Source organism: Formica exsecta, unplaced genomic scaffold (genome assembly GCF_003651465.1).
Source record: "Formica exsecta isolate Colony F162 unplaced genomic scaffold, ASM365146v1 scaffold295, whole genome shotgun sequence".
Classification (NCBI taxonomy): domain Eukaryota; kingdom Metazoa; phylum Arthropoda; class Insecta; order Hymenoptera; family Formicidae; genus Formica; species Formica exsecta.
Window position 1 is genome coordinate 244,401 of NW_021850207.1, and position 15,346 is coordinate 259,746.

At 30.3% G+C, this 15,346-nt stretch overlaps 4 protein-coding genes across 10 annotated transcripts; 2 read left to right on the top strand and 2 right to left on the bottom strand.

The window, feature by feature from the left end:
- Positions 1–214: 214 nt before the first annotated feature.
- On the top strand, positions 215–3,466 carry LOC115237423 (probable Ufm1-specific protease 2). 4 transcript variants are annotated; one of them, XM_029810439.1, is made up of 11 exons: positions 223–370; positions 499–519; positions 675–893; positions 1,067–1,294; positions 1,388–1,555; positions 1,641–1,734; positions 1,833–2,096; positions 2,279–2,416; positions 2,489–2,615; positions 2,723–2,976; positions 3,072–3,466. In XM_029810439.1, the coding sequence occupies exons 1-11, from the start codon at positions 368–370 to the stop codon at positions 3,281–3,283; spliced, it is 1,728 nt and encodes a 575-aa protein (XP_029666299.1). In that variant the 5' UTR covers positions 223–367; the 3' UTR covers positions 3,284–3,466. The 4 variants fall into 4 exon arrangements, with proteins under 4 accessions (XP_029666296.1, XP_029666299.1, XP_029666298.1 ...); XM_029810438.1 differs by having other exon boundaries at positions 226–295; positions 384–519; XM_029810437.1 differs by having other exon boundaries at positions 233–295; positions 368–519.
- Positions 3,467–3,643: 177 nt separating this feature from the next.
- LOC115237429 (mitochondrial import inner membrane translocase subunit Tim8-like) lies at positions 3,644–4,933 on the bottom strand. Of its 3 annotated transcripts, none has more exons than XM_029810455.1 (3): positions 4,757–4,933; positions 4,046–4,257; positions 3,644–3,968 (listed from the first exon to the last, which is right to left on the bottom strand). In XM_029810455.1, exons 2-3 carry the CDS (start codon positions 4,160–4,162, stop codon positions 3,801–3,803), a joined length of 285 nt encoding a protein of 94 aa, XP_029666315.1. In that variant the 5' UTR covers positions 4,163–4,257; positions 4,757–4,933; the 3' UTR covers positions 3,644–3,800. The 3 variants fall into 3 exon arrangements, with proteins under 3 accessions (XP_029666315.1, XP_029666316.1, XP_029666317.1); XM_029810456.1 differs by lacking the exon at positions 4,757–4,933 and adding an exon at positions 4,574–4,716; XM_029810457.1 differs by lacking the exon at positions 4,757–4,933 and adding an exon at positions 4,542–4,559.
- Positions 4,934–5,112: 179 nt separating this feature from the next.
- On the top strand, positions 5,113–10,188 carry LOC115237432 (microprocessor complex subunit DGCR8). Its single transcript, XM_029810459.1, is given in 8 exon segments — positions 5,113–5,926; positions 5,929–5,990; positions 6,296–6,761; positions 6,934–7,017; positions 7,504–7,888; positions 7,966–8,237; positions 8,366–8,802; positions 8,962–10,188. Coding segments are annotated over 8 exon segments (2,205 nt in total). The 5' UTR covers positions 5,113–5,760; the 3' UTR covers positions 9,295–10,188.
- A 1,182-nt stretch (positions 10,189–11,370) lies between these two features.
- On the bottom strand, positions 11,371–15,224 carry LOC115237425 (RILP-like protein homolog). 2 transcript variants are annotated; one of them, XM_029810445.1, is made up of 6 exons: positions 14,364–15,224; positions 14,130–14,247; positions 13,879–14,006; positions 13,078–13,448; positions 12,729–12,827; positions 11,371–12,668 (listed from the first exon to the last, which is right to left on the bottom strand). In XM_029810445.1, the coding sequence occupies exons 1-6, from the start codon at positions 14,673–14,675 to the stop codon at positions 12,545–12,547; spliced, it is 1,152 nt and encodes a 383-aa protein (XP_029666305.1). In that variant the 5' UTR covers positions 14,676–15,224; the 3' UTR covers positions 11,371–12,544. The 2 variants fall into 2 exon arrangements, with proteins under 2 accessions (XP_029666305.1, XP_029666304.1); XM_029810444.1 differs by having other exon boundaries at positions 14,106–14,247; positions 14,364–15,222.
- Positions 15,225–15,346: the final 122 nt, after the last annotated feature.

Here is a 15,346-nt window from a genome sequence, read left to right on the forward strand (position 1 = left end):
CCTAGGGAAAAAGTTACAAGATTGATATCCAGAAGTAAGTAGCGGTCGATTGACCAATCAGAACAAAGAAACGACGATCTTTCTTTGCTCTGATTGGTCGATCAGACGCTACCCGGAGTAAATTTTGAAATATACGAGCAGCCATATTGCATGTATATAAATGTTATCGCTTTAGATAAGGCGCCTTTTATTGTTTAAAAAGTGGGATTTTCGTTAATTAATTAATAAAAATATATATTTGTAATGAGTGAATCCCTTTTCTTAAAATATATTACTGACATTTAATTTATGATAGGTAGTTTGGAGAACAGTTTGCTATGCGTTTTCTTGAAACTTTGGCAACTACGGATTTAACCTCCTAATCTAGATGGTTCGTGTTTCAGAATTGTAATTTCTTGCAATTTCCATATGGTGATTGCTCCCGTTGACAGTACAAAGCTCTTCTGATCGTAATCTTATCTTTGATTTTATTGCGACACGATGGCATTGCAATTACAGATTTTGTCGAATATTCTGCAGGTAAACGACGTTGTTTCAGTCAATAATAATTGAAAAGTATCTAATTCATATTGTAAAATAGAGACACTTATCTCTTCACATCATTAGTGATATCATTTTTTCGTTCAATATACTTAAATACAATAATACATTCGGTGTTTAAATGTCATTTTCAGCGATTAGAATGTATGGAAACTACAGCAAGTGGCTATCTTTATGGTATTATGTACAATAATACATTAGTAGTCCTAACATTCAGTTTAAACTCGCATGATAATGAGGATGAAAACGTAATTGATTATACAACACTGCAATTCAATCTACCTGCAGACATATATTTTTGTGGTATATTACACATTGGTGAATGTAAAGAAGTAAATCCTGATGTTTTTAAGGTGATTATATATATAGATATCATTTATATGTGATACGTCATTTATACATGTATTAATATTTGACAAAGGATTTGTGGAATATTTATTTTGAAATTGCCTTATTATTATGAAAGAATAAAACAATACAAATATTGCATGGATTAATAAGATAATATATATATTTATTTGTTTAGGATATCGATATTACAGATAATCCCTTACTTTTAAAATATTCACGCAATACATTGGATATGCAGGCATACTTTTATGTGCATCAAAAATTGGAAGCTGTTAATAACCTCAGTATTATTACTGAAGATGATCTTTCTCGACAATTTGTGTACATTAGATTGCAAGCCACTTTCCCATTGGTTGCTCAAGATGAAAACATATTGGAAGCGTTACAAGAGTCACGAAAAAATGTAAGAATTTCTTATTTGATTTGACATTTGTGCCAATATTTTATTTCATAGTTTTATACACCATACATATTGCATAATTTTACATTGTTATAGATTGCATCTGGAAAAATAGGAATACATTTTCCTGTGAATAATGTATATCTATTTAGAACTGATGACAGTTTAAAAGACGCAATGTTAAAAGATTTTTTATCCTTGTCTAAAGAACACGAGAGATCTTCAACTGCGTCAAATAATATAAATCATAATATTGGACCTGTGGTATGTTTCCAAAATCTAAATTTATATGCACTTGGAAAAGTTATTATTTTTATATATAATTTAATTATCTTTTTAATTTTCACAGAATATCATACATGCAAACATGTTATTGAAGATATCAGGTGAGAAAAATTATGAAGAATCTATCAGATATGCTCCTGTATTGCAGCATATCAAACGTGAGTATTGCAAAACAAGATACGATTTTTCAAAATATAATAATCTGTAAATATTGTAGATATTGATACATTATGTTTTTAATTTATTCTTGTTACAGGATCCTTTGACAGTTTACAATGCAATCTAAGCATCAATGCATTGTCGCTAGTGAGTTTAAATGCGACATCAGCCGAGTTGCATGCAATTCTAGTCGAGTCCATTTGTCAGAACATTAGATTAATTGAAATGCAGCAACAAAATCCCCAGTTTGAAGATATAAAGCTATCTGCAAAGTTACCAGAAGTCATGCATTTTAAACCTCGAGGCTGTGGGCATTTACTCACAATAGTATATCCTGGTGATTTTACTAACGATAGCACAAGTAAGATTTCACTTGTATCGTGATTTGGCTGTTGTTAGTCATATAATACATTTTTCGATTGTCGAGTCCTATATATCATTTTTACAGTAGTATATAATTAATATTACCGCACGTTTTTAATGACGCACAGTAATATACGTGTCATCTATTTGCTTTTATACAGACCAGTCATATAATTTCAGTGGAATATCGTAGGGCTTTACACAAGGCTTTAGCGTTAGATTTAACTAAACCATATTTTCGACGTGGAAATGCTATAAATTTCGACATTCAGGCAAACGAGATACTTCTAAATCCTCATGAAGCCCTTTTAAATAAAGGTATATGTTTAAGCACTTAAGATTTACTACAATTTTGAAATTATTATATAATTACTATAATATATTTATTAGGTATTACAGGAAAACTCAGTATTGTGGATGGTTTATATTCGTATCATCACTATATGCAAAATAATTTTGACGATAATGGATGGGGATGTGCCTACAGATCTCTCCAAACCATCATTTCATGGTATAGGTAATAAAATGTCAAATAAAATAACTATATCTTACAGTGTAGCAAATTTGTTTTTTTTGCTACTGAAATATGTATACAAGCAAGCTCCAATCTATTGTATATTATAGATTACAAGGTTATACTGAAGTACCAATACCCTCTCATCGCAAAATTCAACAATGTTTAGTCGACATAGGCGATAAACCTTCCACATTTATTGGCAGTAAACAGTGGATTGGTTCGACTGAAGTAAGTTTTGTGCTGCAGACTTTCCTTAATATAGATGTAAAAATACTTTATGTATCAAGCGGAGAGGAGATGTCGGCCTTAATTCCACAACTTGTAAAACATTTTGATACACAGGGTACACCTATTATGATTGGTAATTTTTTTCTTCATGTTCTACAGATATAATGATTGAATATATTTAACAAAATATTTCCATTTTGTTCTGTACAATTTTTTGATATCTTGTAGGTGGGGGAGTATTAGCTCACACAATTCTGGGAGTTAGTTATGACGAGTCATCCGGAGAGGGAAAGTTCTTAATTCTAGATCCACATTACACAGGCATAGAGCACTTACCTACCATAATAAATAAAGGATGGTGTGGATGGAAAACAAAAGATTTTTGGAAAAAAGATGCATTTTATAATATGTGCCTTCCACAAAGGCCTATAGCCTTCTGATGTTAGATAGACTGTACATAATTTAATTTTTTAAATGTATATATAAGTAAAATGAAATTCTCTATTAAATATTAAATACATACATCTCTATATAAAGCAATTTTCACAATATTGTATCATTGCATTTGTGAAACATTGTTTCACTTGGGTGATATATATGAAACAATAAAAATAATGAATATGTGAATATTTACGAGTAAGTTTGAAAAGTAACAAAAAATTGATATTGGATTTGTCATACTATCATGTTGCAAACTCATTAAACTTATAATATTTAACAATATTTTTATTTTACGCTTTAAAATACAAAATATATGCAAGATTTTATTAATATTAACCAGAAAATGCAGAGATATTTTGTATATGTATTATTTTATTATATATTCATATAAGTATTAAATTACAAATATAAAGATAGTTTTATCATTTTTTTATAATTTTAAGATACTATTGTTATACATATAGCTCATTGTAATTTTAAACAATCGTATACCTTAACAATGCGTTCTATAAAATCTTATTTTTCTATAGCATTTATGTATTGTCCAAAACGACTAGTAACAAAGACAGAAACATCTATAAATCTATTGACACAATTATTTATACAAGTTTCTGTACGTCCATCCAATTTACTTCCTGGTTTATCCACACATTTGTCCCAACAAATATCGTTGAACTCGTGAATCTAAATAAAAAATATTTTTATAAACGATATTTCTATGAACATATAAAATTCATGAAAGATGAATGCATAAAATTTACCTGTGCATTGAGTTGGGCTTTTTGCTTTTCGACCATCAGAAGTCCCGCTATTTCGGGATCAATTCCTTTGGCATCATTGGCATCATACAAAGAATTGTTATCAAACGAATCTGCCATACTTCAAAATTGCAGCGATCGATTTACAAAATCTTATTGCGTATATGAAAATACGGATATTTGCAAAATTTACATGCGGCAATTATCGATAAATCCTAGAGAAAAGAAATGAAAATGGAAGACGGTGCGTGTGCGTGTGTTACGACTTACGAGATATCAGATTTTCGCGCATGCGTGTATGCGTGACAGCGTGACCCGAGTTTTGGAGTAGCGAAAGAGAACAAAACTCTTGTCACAAAAGACATATTTAGAGTAAGTAAAAACGAATAAATTATATAATAATATTCAATTCGTGCGATATATGGATCAAAACATTATTAAAAAGACTGTTAAACAACAAGAAATTAAATAATGTTTAGAAAACATTTCATACACCTACACCCAACTCTTATAGAAGTAAATACATATTACATTTGTTCAGAATATATCAGACGTATTGACTGGCTGTTGGATAGAGAATTTCTATGATTCCCAAAAGTTTTTTGCAATAACAGTGAATAACAGTCAATCAGTATATTCAACAGTTTGTCATGCGATAAGTGTAATGGCAACCTAATTACTCGTGATGGCTACTCAACTCGCAAACGATCTAACCTGATCAGTTTTTTTTTTTCCTATCTGTATCTTCGTGTATCTCCTTGTGTTTTGGTTTCTTCATGATATAATAAATTACATTACAATCGTAAAAATAAATTGTATAAAGGGATGCCTATAGAGATTATGCAGTTCCATGTGTCTATACAGCAGAAAGCCGTCTCGCTACTCCGACCCCCGTCGTACCTTCTCTGTTTTCCGTTGTAGACAGGCGCTGATTAGTTAACTTTAACATCATATAACAACGAAAAGAAAGCTCAGATCAAAAAATGGTTCAGGACTTTTCGATTTGAATTGTTGTTCTGTATCTGATAGTATTGTCCATATGCGTTTGTTTAGTTACACCCAGTATATATAATAACTCGACAGTTACAAAGTTTGAAATATCATTCCTAATAATTCTGATTAAAAAATTATAGTATTCTATACAATTTATTTATTTATTTCAGTAAATATTCAAAATGTTTTTCATCAAAATCTAAACATTTATTGATGCAATAACAAAAGGAATGCCACACGTTTATACTTATACTTCAAATCTTTGTAATTGTGTTGATGTATGCGTTATTATCAAAAATTCTTAACTTGCAAAGATATTAAGATTAATAAAATCTTTAAAAATAAGAATTTAATTACTATTTTATTTCAATTTTGGTTTTTTATATAGTATGAAATAGCTTTTTATTCAAAGAAATTTAAATTTAAATATATTGATATTTTTAATAGTTTTCTGGAAATGTGTAACAAAGTTAATGAAATACCCTATATATATATAAAAAGATCACTCATTTCGTATAGCACACCATATATGTGACCAACAGTATTGCATAAGTTTATATATCTTATATGTTTAAAGCCTATTTGTGGACACATAAGAGATTTTTTGTATGTATTCAGTAAACATAATTTTCAAGCGTATGTTTGTCTGCTGAGCTGAAGACCAAGTATACGGTTTTAATTAGCACTATCGCAGAACTCCAGCTAGTAACAGGTTCAATCTCTCAATGTTGTTCTTGTCTAGATCTGGAGTTTCAGTAATGCGATGGAACTCTCAGCCACCCAGAGAATCTGATGATAAAGTAACGATTTACTTGTATACAATATACTCTCATGGATACGTAATAGGCCCCAGACTGCTAACACTAATGCAAATGTCCAATTTTCATTGCCATTTGTGTGGTTTCAAATTGATTGGACTTTGGTGTCATTGGTGGAAGTGGTGTGGCCATACAACGTGCTTAATACGTATTAATCTATGGATTTAAGTTTACTGGATATTTGTTATTATTAACCATATTTACCATTAATTTGTATACATTGTATAATTACAATTTTATATATATGTGTGTACGCAATTGTGAAAAGTTAATACTATTATAACCAGAACTCAGATATTTAGGTTCTATAAATCAGATGCTTTGTCTGGCAGATAAATAATAGAAAGTAAAAGGATAGGACTATTCTACTGTTATTTGTATAGCAATTAGTTGTCACCTAAACATCTGAGCTTTTTATTCGCATTTTATAGTATTTTAACAGATACTTCATCACACATATGCAATGGAAGTTACTACAGAAGAGACAACTATGGAAGTTAGAGCATCAAAAGATAGTGAAAATAATCAAAATCAGAATACATTGGATTGCGGAGCAATTTCTTGCCCACAACGCGAGAATCAAAATTGGGGGACACCATATACAAAGTCAACAGAATTAGATCACAGTATTATGTCTTTTGGCATGCCGGATGATAGTCATTGTAGTGATACTATGGATGGAGAAAACGTAATTGACAAAGACACTTTATGCAATGGTTCATATCAGGGAACTCCAGAACATAACATAGATATGAATACTACTTCTGACGATTTACGACAATTTGACGTGCTAGACGATCTAGATCGTCATCCAGAACAGAATGATGGTTCTGATAGCGACTCAGATACAGATGAGAGTATGGATTCTGATGTGCCGGACGAAGAAATTGAAGCAATGCTAGAAGAAGGTAATGTTCCTACAAGTTCAATAAATGAGATAATTAACTTTGTTTTCGAAATCAGATTGTTCTTTATAGCAAAAAAAAAAAAAAAGATTATTTGATTATTATTTTTTTTTTTTATGTAGTGCACAGTGTTGTCAAGTTTTTATTTTCTTATTTTTTAATTATTATGTATTAGGTTTACCCGAGGAATTTAAAGGAAAAAGAAGAGACAAAAAAGATAGTTTACCCTATGAGGAAAAGGAAAAACTTGTTTTAGATGGTATGTAAGTACATATAGTATATCATATTATATAAACTTTGTAAATTATCTATTTACAAATAAATTGTAATCTCGTTATTGTATTATATAATTATTTTATATTCGTGTTGCTTTTTTTCTTTCTTTTAGAAATTGGGCATAATCATTTTGATGTTCTCCCTGAGGGTTGGGTACAAGTAACGCACAATAGCGGAATGCCATTATATCTTCATATATGTAGTGCACAGTGTTGTCAAGTTTTTATTTTCTTATTTTTTAATTATTATGTATTAGGTCTACCCGAGGAATTTAAAGGAAAAAGAAGAGACAAAAAAGATAGTTTACCCTATGAGGAAAAGGAAAAACTTGTTTTAGATGGTATGTAAGTACATATAGTATATCATATTATATAAACTTTGTAAATTATCTATTTACAAATAAATTGTAATCTCGTTATTGTATTATATAATTATTTTATATTCGTGTTGCTTTTTTTCTTTCTTTTAGAAATTGGGCATAATCATTTTGATGTTCTCCCTGAGGGTTGGGTACAAGTAACGCACAATAGCGGAATGCCATTATATCTTCATAAGCAAAGCAGAGTTTGTACTCTGGCAAAGCCGTATTTTCTCGGTCCGGGAAGCGTCAGAAAGCACGAAGTTCCTGTAAGTGCCATACCTTGCCTTCAGTACAAAAAAGCTTTAATAGAAGAGGAAGAGGAGCAAAAGAAGGAAATGGAACGTGCACCAAACGCCGAAGCTTGCAGTCTTCCCAGCGCAAAAATTGAAACCATACAAGAGAATCGTGCGGCTCATTCGTTAGATAGCGAGCAGTTGAGGAATTATTGCCAATCTTTGTTTCGTTTCAAATCTATTAAAGTAATGAGGTTTCAGTAAGTATCACGTATGAGATGGTTATATTATTGGGGAAAATTTGCTTTATTGATATTGACCAATTTTACTATTTTAGATCTTGGTCAGCGCGTCGGAAATTTACGAAGAATAAAAAGCATCGTAAGCAACTTGAGCGTCCAACTTTACCAGATGGTACAAAATTAATAACTTTTCCCGTCAGTAGTTCCAGTACAGCTGGCAGTGGAAGTACTACTGGTGATGATAATGGACAGAGACCTGCAAAACATTGGATAATGAATCCATCTGGCAAAAGTTACGTCTGTATTCTTCATGAATATGTGCAACATGCGCTAAAGAAACAACCGACATATAAATTTAAAGAATTAGGTACAATTATACATTATTTAATCATGCATAAAATGTAGTGTGTTATATGTTTAATATTTATTATTATTATGATATCAAGTTTATTTGTAAAATTTATTACCAACAGAATCGTTATATTTTTATTGCAGAAAACGCGGCGACACCGTATTCCGCAGTAGTTTGTATCAATGACATGGAATACGGAAGCGGATTCGGTAGCAGTAAAAAACAAGCAAAGGCAAATGCAGCGCGGAAGACACTTGAAATCTTAATTCCTCAGATGAAGGATAAAATTTCCGGCGATAACGGCGGAGATAATGGATCAAATAACGCTAGTCGTACGATAAAAGCGTCTAGAGGGAATTCCGACGCAGATCTCTCGTTCTTCGATGAAATATCTATCACAGATCCGCGTGTCGCAGAATTTTGTGCGAAAACCACAGAGCCTTCACCGCATGCTATCTTGATAACTTGCCTTCAAAGAAACTATGGTTTGGGAGATATGCATATTAATTATTCAGTAAATACATTGAAGCATCAACGAAATGAATTTACAATGACAGTTGGAAAACATGAAGCTACCGTCGTAAGTCTCCCTCTACTTATTATAAATAGAATAATAAAATAATGTTAAATAACAAGAATCGTATACGTATGTTAAGGTATTTTATAGATTTATATATTATTTATATATTTTTGAAATTATTGTTATAACATGGTAATAATGTTTGTATATATTTTATAGGTTTGCCGTAATAAGAAAGATGGTAAACAGCGAGCGGCACAAGCGATACTGCAGCTTATACATCCACATATACAGTCTTGGGGTTCCTTGTTGCGTCTTTATGGATCACGAAGTGTAAAGTCTTTTAAGGAAAAGAAACAATTGGAACAAGAAATAACCCTTTTGCAGGGTAAAGCCGCCGTTAATCAACCGAATCATGCTATTTTAGATAAACTTAGACAAGAAATGAAAAAGTTAGCCGAACAACGCGAAGCGATACAACCTATTGGTAAGTTTGTACCACCAGATTTACCAACAGGATCCGCAGCTAATTTGAATAATGTAGATTTATAAAAAATTAGTTTCCATAGAGAGGTTTGTGTAGAATAAAGAATATTAGCAAGAAAAAAATATGTGGAAGAGATGTAAGATATGTGTATAATACTTTTTAGAAATTATATACATATATATATATATATTTGCCTATAATTATATGCTATTATAATTTTTATATGTATAAGTACCTTTATACTATCTTACACTAATCTTATATAGCTTTCAAGTATTTTTTTAAGTTGCTGAAAAATTAGATGTGTGTACGTGTCAAAATTGAGGTATAAGGTTATGATAAATCCTAAGTATAATGTTGTTCATTTCTTTATTAAAAATGAAATATACAACTATCTGGAAAGTCATGTCTATCTTGATAAAAAACTGTTTTATTAAATAGTTCAAGTAATTCGAATAATTACGATTTTCATGCAATCTTATTTATTTATTTGCAATCTTATTATTTTAGAAAATGAACATATAGAACAAAGCACACTGTTTAGTTAAAAGAGATCAATTTTAATACATAGATTTAGAGATCATAAATTTTATATTAAACACATACAACATTTCATCTTAATTTGACTACAATAAAGTCTGAATAATTCACACTTGTTATAATTATATTCATGTATGATGCAACACTTATGTGTGACTATGATACTGCCTATGTGAGCATCAGTCTGAATTTTGATCATATAAATCTTATTGTAAATACTAAATCATTTTCAATTATCAAATTACGAAAAAAATCGTTTAGTAATTTGTTCATGTCTGTCAATGTATATATTATTGTATATTGTAAAATTAGCTTTCATACATAGCTAAAAATGTGATGTAAATGCAAAATTAATAAAATCATGTCAGAAATTATGTTTATATTCCATTATGTGTGTGATTAGAGCTGCACATGAGAAGATTGAAACATGTAGCGCACATTTAAATCAAACTTTAATCTCGAGCTAGGATAATTCTATATCAGATTATTATAATTATGAGATTATAATACATACTCTCTTTTCCAGAAAGATACTATTTATTTTTTTTTACAATTTACTTGGTTTTTAATACCTACTTATAATATATCATGGACAACATTGTAACTTGTCACATTCATGTTATTATTTTATATTTCTGATCTTACGTCTAAGAATCTAAAATTATTGATTATAGTATAGCTATATTGAGTATTGGGAAAGGGGACAAATATATCTGTTATTATATCATATTTGTGTTGTATAAAGATATTAAACAATTTTAAATTATCCCATTCAGGTCAATAAAAACTTGTTTACATAGCCATTGAAGCAACAAATATATTTATATAAATATCTTAATATTATTTAATCTCGTTCAAAAACTGATGTTTTTCTGCAAAAAGTTTTATTTTCTGTCTTGGCTATTTTACTAGTATAAAAATCTAAAAAATGTTTAGATATATTAATATATATAAACGAATCTCTCCCGCTGTGTGTACAGCATTAAAATAATTTAATATGGATTCAATCTATATATATTTAAAAGATATACTCATAAAACACTTTCAAAAGTATACTGTCCAATATAAAGTGGATTATATACTGATATGCATATACATGTGATTCCATTACATTACAAAATATTTTCAATGGAACTAGAATAGCTATCTATATCTTTCAAGTATATCAAATTTTATTTTAATACTGCCAGTATTATAAAATGTATTATGGATGTTTTAATTACCATAGCTATGAATCACATTCATTTTATTTTGTTATAATCTGCATTATATAATTCGTTCTACATTCGTATTTTATTTGTTGAACTCCTTTTTTGGAAAATGTCACTCTAAATTATTTAAAGTTGATAAGTAATATTGAGATAGACATTACAAGTCCAAGTAACATAACAATTATATTTTGCACTTAGGAACAGCTAATCTTGATATAATATTGTGAGATAAGTCTCCTATAATCATCTAGACTTCCCAAATCTGTATAACTTTCATCTTGTTATATATCATTGCAGTAAGATTTCTCTTTTGATTACTTATTAACTTTACATTATATAGATAATTTTATAAGATAATAATACATCTTCATTTTGCTATTTTTTAGTTACTTGGATATTGTGATGTTTGCTATATATAAAAGTGTGTTAATAACTTTTTAATTATATCATCATGTATATTTAAGAAAAATAACACTAATATTTCTATATGAACGTATCACATATTGAAATGATTATACAGCTAAACGATTTGTTTTATGAGTATATTTACAATTGCAACATGAAAAGGAAATTAAACTCATATTTATTTTTATATTAATAATAAGTGGCACAAATTCTGAAATATATTAGATTCCATATCGTTTGTCCGCAAAGAATCGTAAATAAAATAGAAAAATTGAATACAGAGATATGTCATTGCTTATAGCTATAAGTAGTATATAAAATGTAAAAACAAATGCAACAATATACAAATTTAACATTATCTGCTTTGACCAAATGCATTTTGATACATTAAATGTACGAAATAATATATTAAAAAGCAAATAAGATAAAAAGTGTATAAAAACTGTGGTCAAGATAGAATTTATTTAAAGACATTATTAAGAGAATTATTTTCTTAAGAGAATTGTTACTTTGATCGTAAAGTTGCAATGGATTAATAACGCATGTCAATAGAATAAAGTAAATTATCAAAAGATAGAACATAAATCAAAAAGTCATTAGTAAATAATAATTGAATACTTTGGTATCATACAATACACATTTAAACCTACACGCGCTTAGTACTTTTATAAGAAATTAGGAATGTACTTTTCTATTTGTGCCATTACCCTTTTTACATGCATCACAAATATCCTGTACATAAATTGAATCTCTAAAATTTCATGTCTAAAAGGAGATATATAATAAAAAATAAATAAAAGTTGGATACGAGCAAAGTTATGTAATATACTAAGGTCGTGTAGCTAAATGTACATTGTCCTTTTATGCAACTGTACAAATATATACATACAGGTCTTTTCTTTTGTTATAGGTTTATACTTAAATTTTCAGTTGCTCATTTCATGCACATCTATCTATTAGCTATGAACTAGGTCTTAATAATGCAATTATCTTTGTTATAAAGATCCACATATATCTATGTTAAAATTGTATGCATACCGAGCAATTAAAATGTGTAATGAAAATGAAAATGTATATGAAAAGTATGTTTGTAAGCAACGTCATCCTTGGTTATTCGATCCAATTATTTAAAATTATCCAATGTATTTTTAAGAAAACATTATATAGATGTATCACAGGTACTGCTACCAGATAGGGCCATCTTTGAAAGACTAGAAAGACTTCGTCTGGGACTACTACCTCCGAGAAAGCTGCTGCTAGATTCCGAGAATATTTTTCGGAAGCTGTAAAATTAACACGTGTTACAAATAATAAGAAATGCATATGAGATGTTGAATACATACAATTTACGAATTCCGGATTCGGAGGATTTCTTCCAGGGTGCATCATCTGGTTCATAAGGAAGTGGTCCTTGCACAGGTGCATCTTTATCATCCTCTGGACTGTAAAATAACATAAAAATAATATAAATTTATTTTATGCAAAAAATCATTTTTTTTTGTGGCATATCTATATAATTTATACATATACAAACATTATAATTACATATATCATTCGAATAATATATCATATATATAATTATATGATATTTCCGCACAAATTTTATGTAATTATATAATTTTGTTATGTAATTTATGTAATTTAAGTTATGTAATATACTTTATATAAAATTGCTAACGTCTAACAACGTACATTTCAGGTTTTGGTCGGTACAATTCTAGTTCGTCCTCGAGATCTGAAACTCTTGCTTTCAATTCATTTCGTTCGTGCAAAATCTCTTTAAGCTCTGCAGTCGTAAATCTGGGTCTATCAGGATCGTCCAAGTCATAAATTGCTTTATTCGTTAAATCAGGACAGCCTTGTAATTTAGTTAAATCCTCGTTTTCTTTTTTAGCCATGCCAAGTCGGCCCCGGAGATTTATAAGTTCCCGGTTCTGATCCTGCAGCTGAGCTAAAAAGTCGGCCCTCTCCTCTACTAAACCTCGGGCTTGCATTTGCGCCTGTCGTTGTTTACGTTTTAGTTCCCGTCCAACTACAGTAAGCTTTTCTACCTGTGCAGTCAACTATACAATACAATAAAATTGAATGTCTATTCTCTTAGTAGCTTATAAAAATATATTGTAATGTTAAAACATGCAGAAACATAAATGCAAATTAAGAAAGACATAACTATTATGTAATTAGTATTAATTCTCAAGTACAGGCGTGCAGTTTCTCAGCAGACTAGGCCTTGTACATTTTAATGTGCAATAATTTTGTTAGCGATGAATTCCAATCAGTTTCTTTGTTTTTATTCTACCATTATCTATATTTACTGTGACAAACAATTCTTCTCAGTCATTGGTCAATTATCCTGGAGAGATAGTATATATCAACTTTCTATCAAGTTGCATGCCTATATTTGATAGTTAAAACGGAAAATTTAACGATAAAAAAATTTTTCTGTTTGTATACATATAATTAAGTTGTATACAGATATAAGTACCAATTTACATTTTCAATTTCTGCAGTCTTTTGCGATAATTCTCGATCTCTAGCGCGGATCTGATCTCTCTGCTTATCTATCATGGATCTTAAATGCTGCAGAACTGCTATATCAACTTCTTGACTAGGTGTGATAGCTAAAAATTAATACAGATAGTAATTTCATTCGTTTGTTAATATTTAATGAAATATTTTAAAAACCATTGGATTAGTAAAGAGTTAAATGGTGTTAGTACTTGTTTGTTTACTGCTGTACTGACTATCACTTGATTCTTGCAGAGCTTCAGCTAATCGTCTATTCTCTTCCTGTAATCTAGTAACCATGGCTACTAAGTCACGGGACTCCTGTCTCCAATGTTCTTCGATTTGCTCCAGTTCCTACAAAATCAAATAAATTTAAAATAATGAGGAACATATTGTACTATCAATCAAGAGTTCATGAATTATACAAATTATAGCAAAATTAATATTACAATGTGACATGTAATGAGTACCTTTTCAAATCGTTGTCTATCCTCAGCTTTGCCAATCTTGTCGCTCTCAAGCTGAGAGATCTTAGCGCTAAGCTCTTGTACCGTAGTATTTTCACGTTCATTCTTGATAGCAAGATTTTCAAGTAACTCTAAAGCATTGATTACCTTTGGCATAAGATTAGTCACTGACTGTGCTCCAAACAAATCTATAAGCTTTTCACATTCCTTTCCTATCTCTGACGCAATGTCATATACGTCGACCACTGACACGTCAGATGCAACAGAATATTCTTCCATTTTGCAAACTGCGTTACTTCTCAGACAAAAAGGCATGAATACAACTTTTGTCGCAGCGCGCTTTACGCATAAACCTGCTCAATGTTAGGAAAAAGGAAGTCTCATAGAGATCTTTCTGGTCAGAGAAATTTCACGTTTTTACAGATCGAAATCTTGGATTCAAACGTTTTTACGCTCGTGATCTTTACGGAATTGTGTACATATAGAATAAAATTACAAACATCACAGCCAACTACACGAAATCTTCATGCACGCACTAGAAGATATCGAGAAAGAAGGCTTCTTCTTAGAATATACTTTGGATGAATAATACGCTTGGAGTTTATGATAATAAATTGCGTAATTTAGGTGTGGCGTTAATTGTCAAAATAACAGCTTGCTCCGCAATCGTGCGGTGAACGTTTGCATCGTGCACTCGTCGTTTTTAAATTGAACACCAGCTCGGAAAGTACGACATGTTCCGATGGGTGATATCATAACAAAATTCTATTCAGAACGTCATGTTTAAATTCCGGTCGCATACATGGGAGGCGCGGAGCAGATGATTGAGATTATTCACGGTCTATACGTCATACGTGTGTGCGTGCACGATGACAAATTCATCGAGTTCACGACGACGAGAGGAACGCCTTCTCTCGGAATATCGCGAAATGTTAGAAACGAGGAAAATCGTTTCTCCTAAGATGCATTCAAAAATCCTACCCTTA

Excerpts from the sequence above, each read along its gene's own strand:
- LOC115237423 (XM_029810436.1), top strand. The coding sequence starts at position 481 with ATGGCATTGCAATTACAGATTTTGTCGAATATTCTGCAG. Across the intron at positions 1,295-1,387 it reads TACAAGAGTCACGAAAAAAT|ATTGCATCTGGAAAAATAGG; the intron begins GTAAGAATTTCT and ends ACATTGTTATAG. Across the intron at positions 2,616-2,722 it reads ACCATCATTTCATGGTATAG|ATTACAAGGTTATACTGAAG; the intron begins GTAATAAAATGT and ends TGTATATTATAG.
- LOC115237429 (XM_029810455.1), bottom strand. The coding sequence starts at position 4,162 with ATGGCAGATTCGTTTGATAACAATTCTTTGTATGATGCCAATGATGCC. Across the intron at positions 3,969-4,045 it reads AAGCCCAACTCAATGCACAG|ATTCACGAGTTCAACGATAT; the intron begins GTAAATTTTATG and ends TTTTTTATTTAG.
- LOC115237425 (XM_029810444.1), bottom strand. The coding sequence starts at position 14,675 with ATGCCTTTTTGTCTGAGAAGTAACGCAGTTTGCAAAATGGAAGAATAT. Across the intron at positions 14,007-14,105 it reads GTACAGCAGTAAACAAACAA|CTATCACACCTAGTCAAGAA; the intron begins GTACTAACACCA and ends ATTAATTTTTAG. Across the intron at positions 12,669-12,728 it reads GAATCCGGAATTCGTAAATT|CTTCCGAAAAATATTCTCGG; the intron begins GTATGTATTCAA and ends TTAATTTTACAG.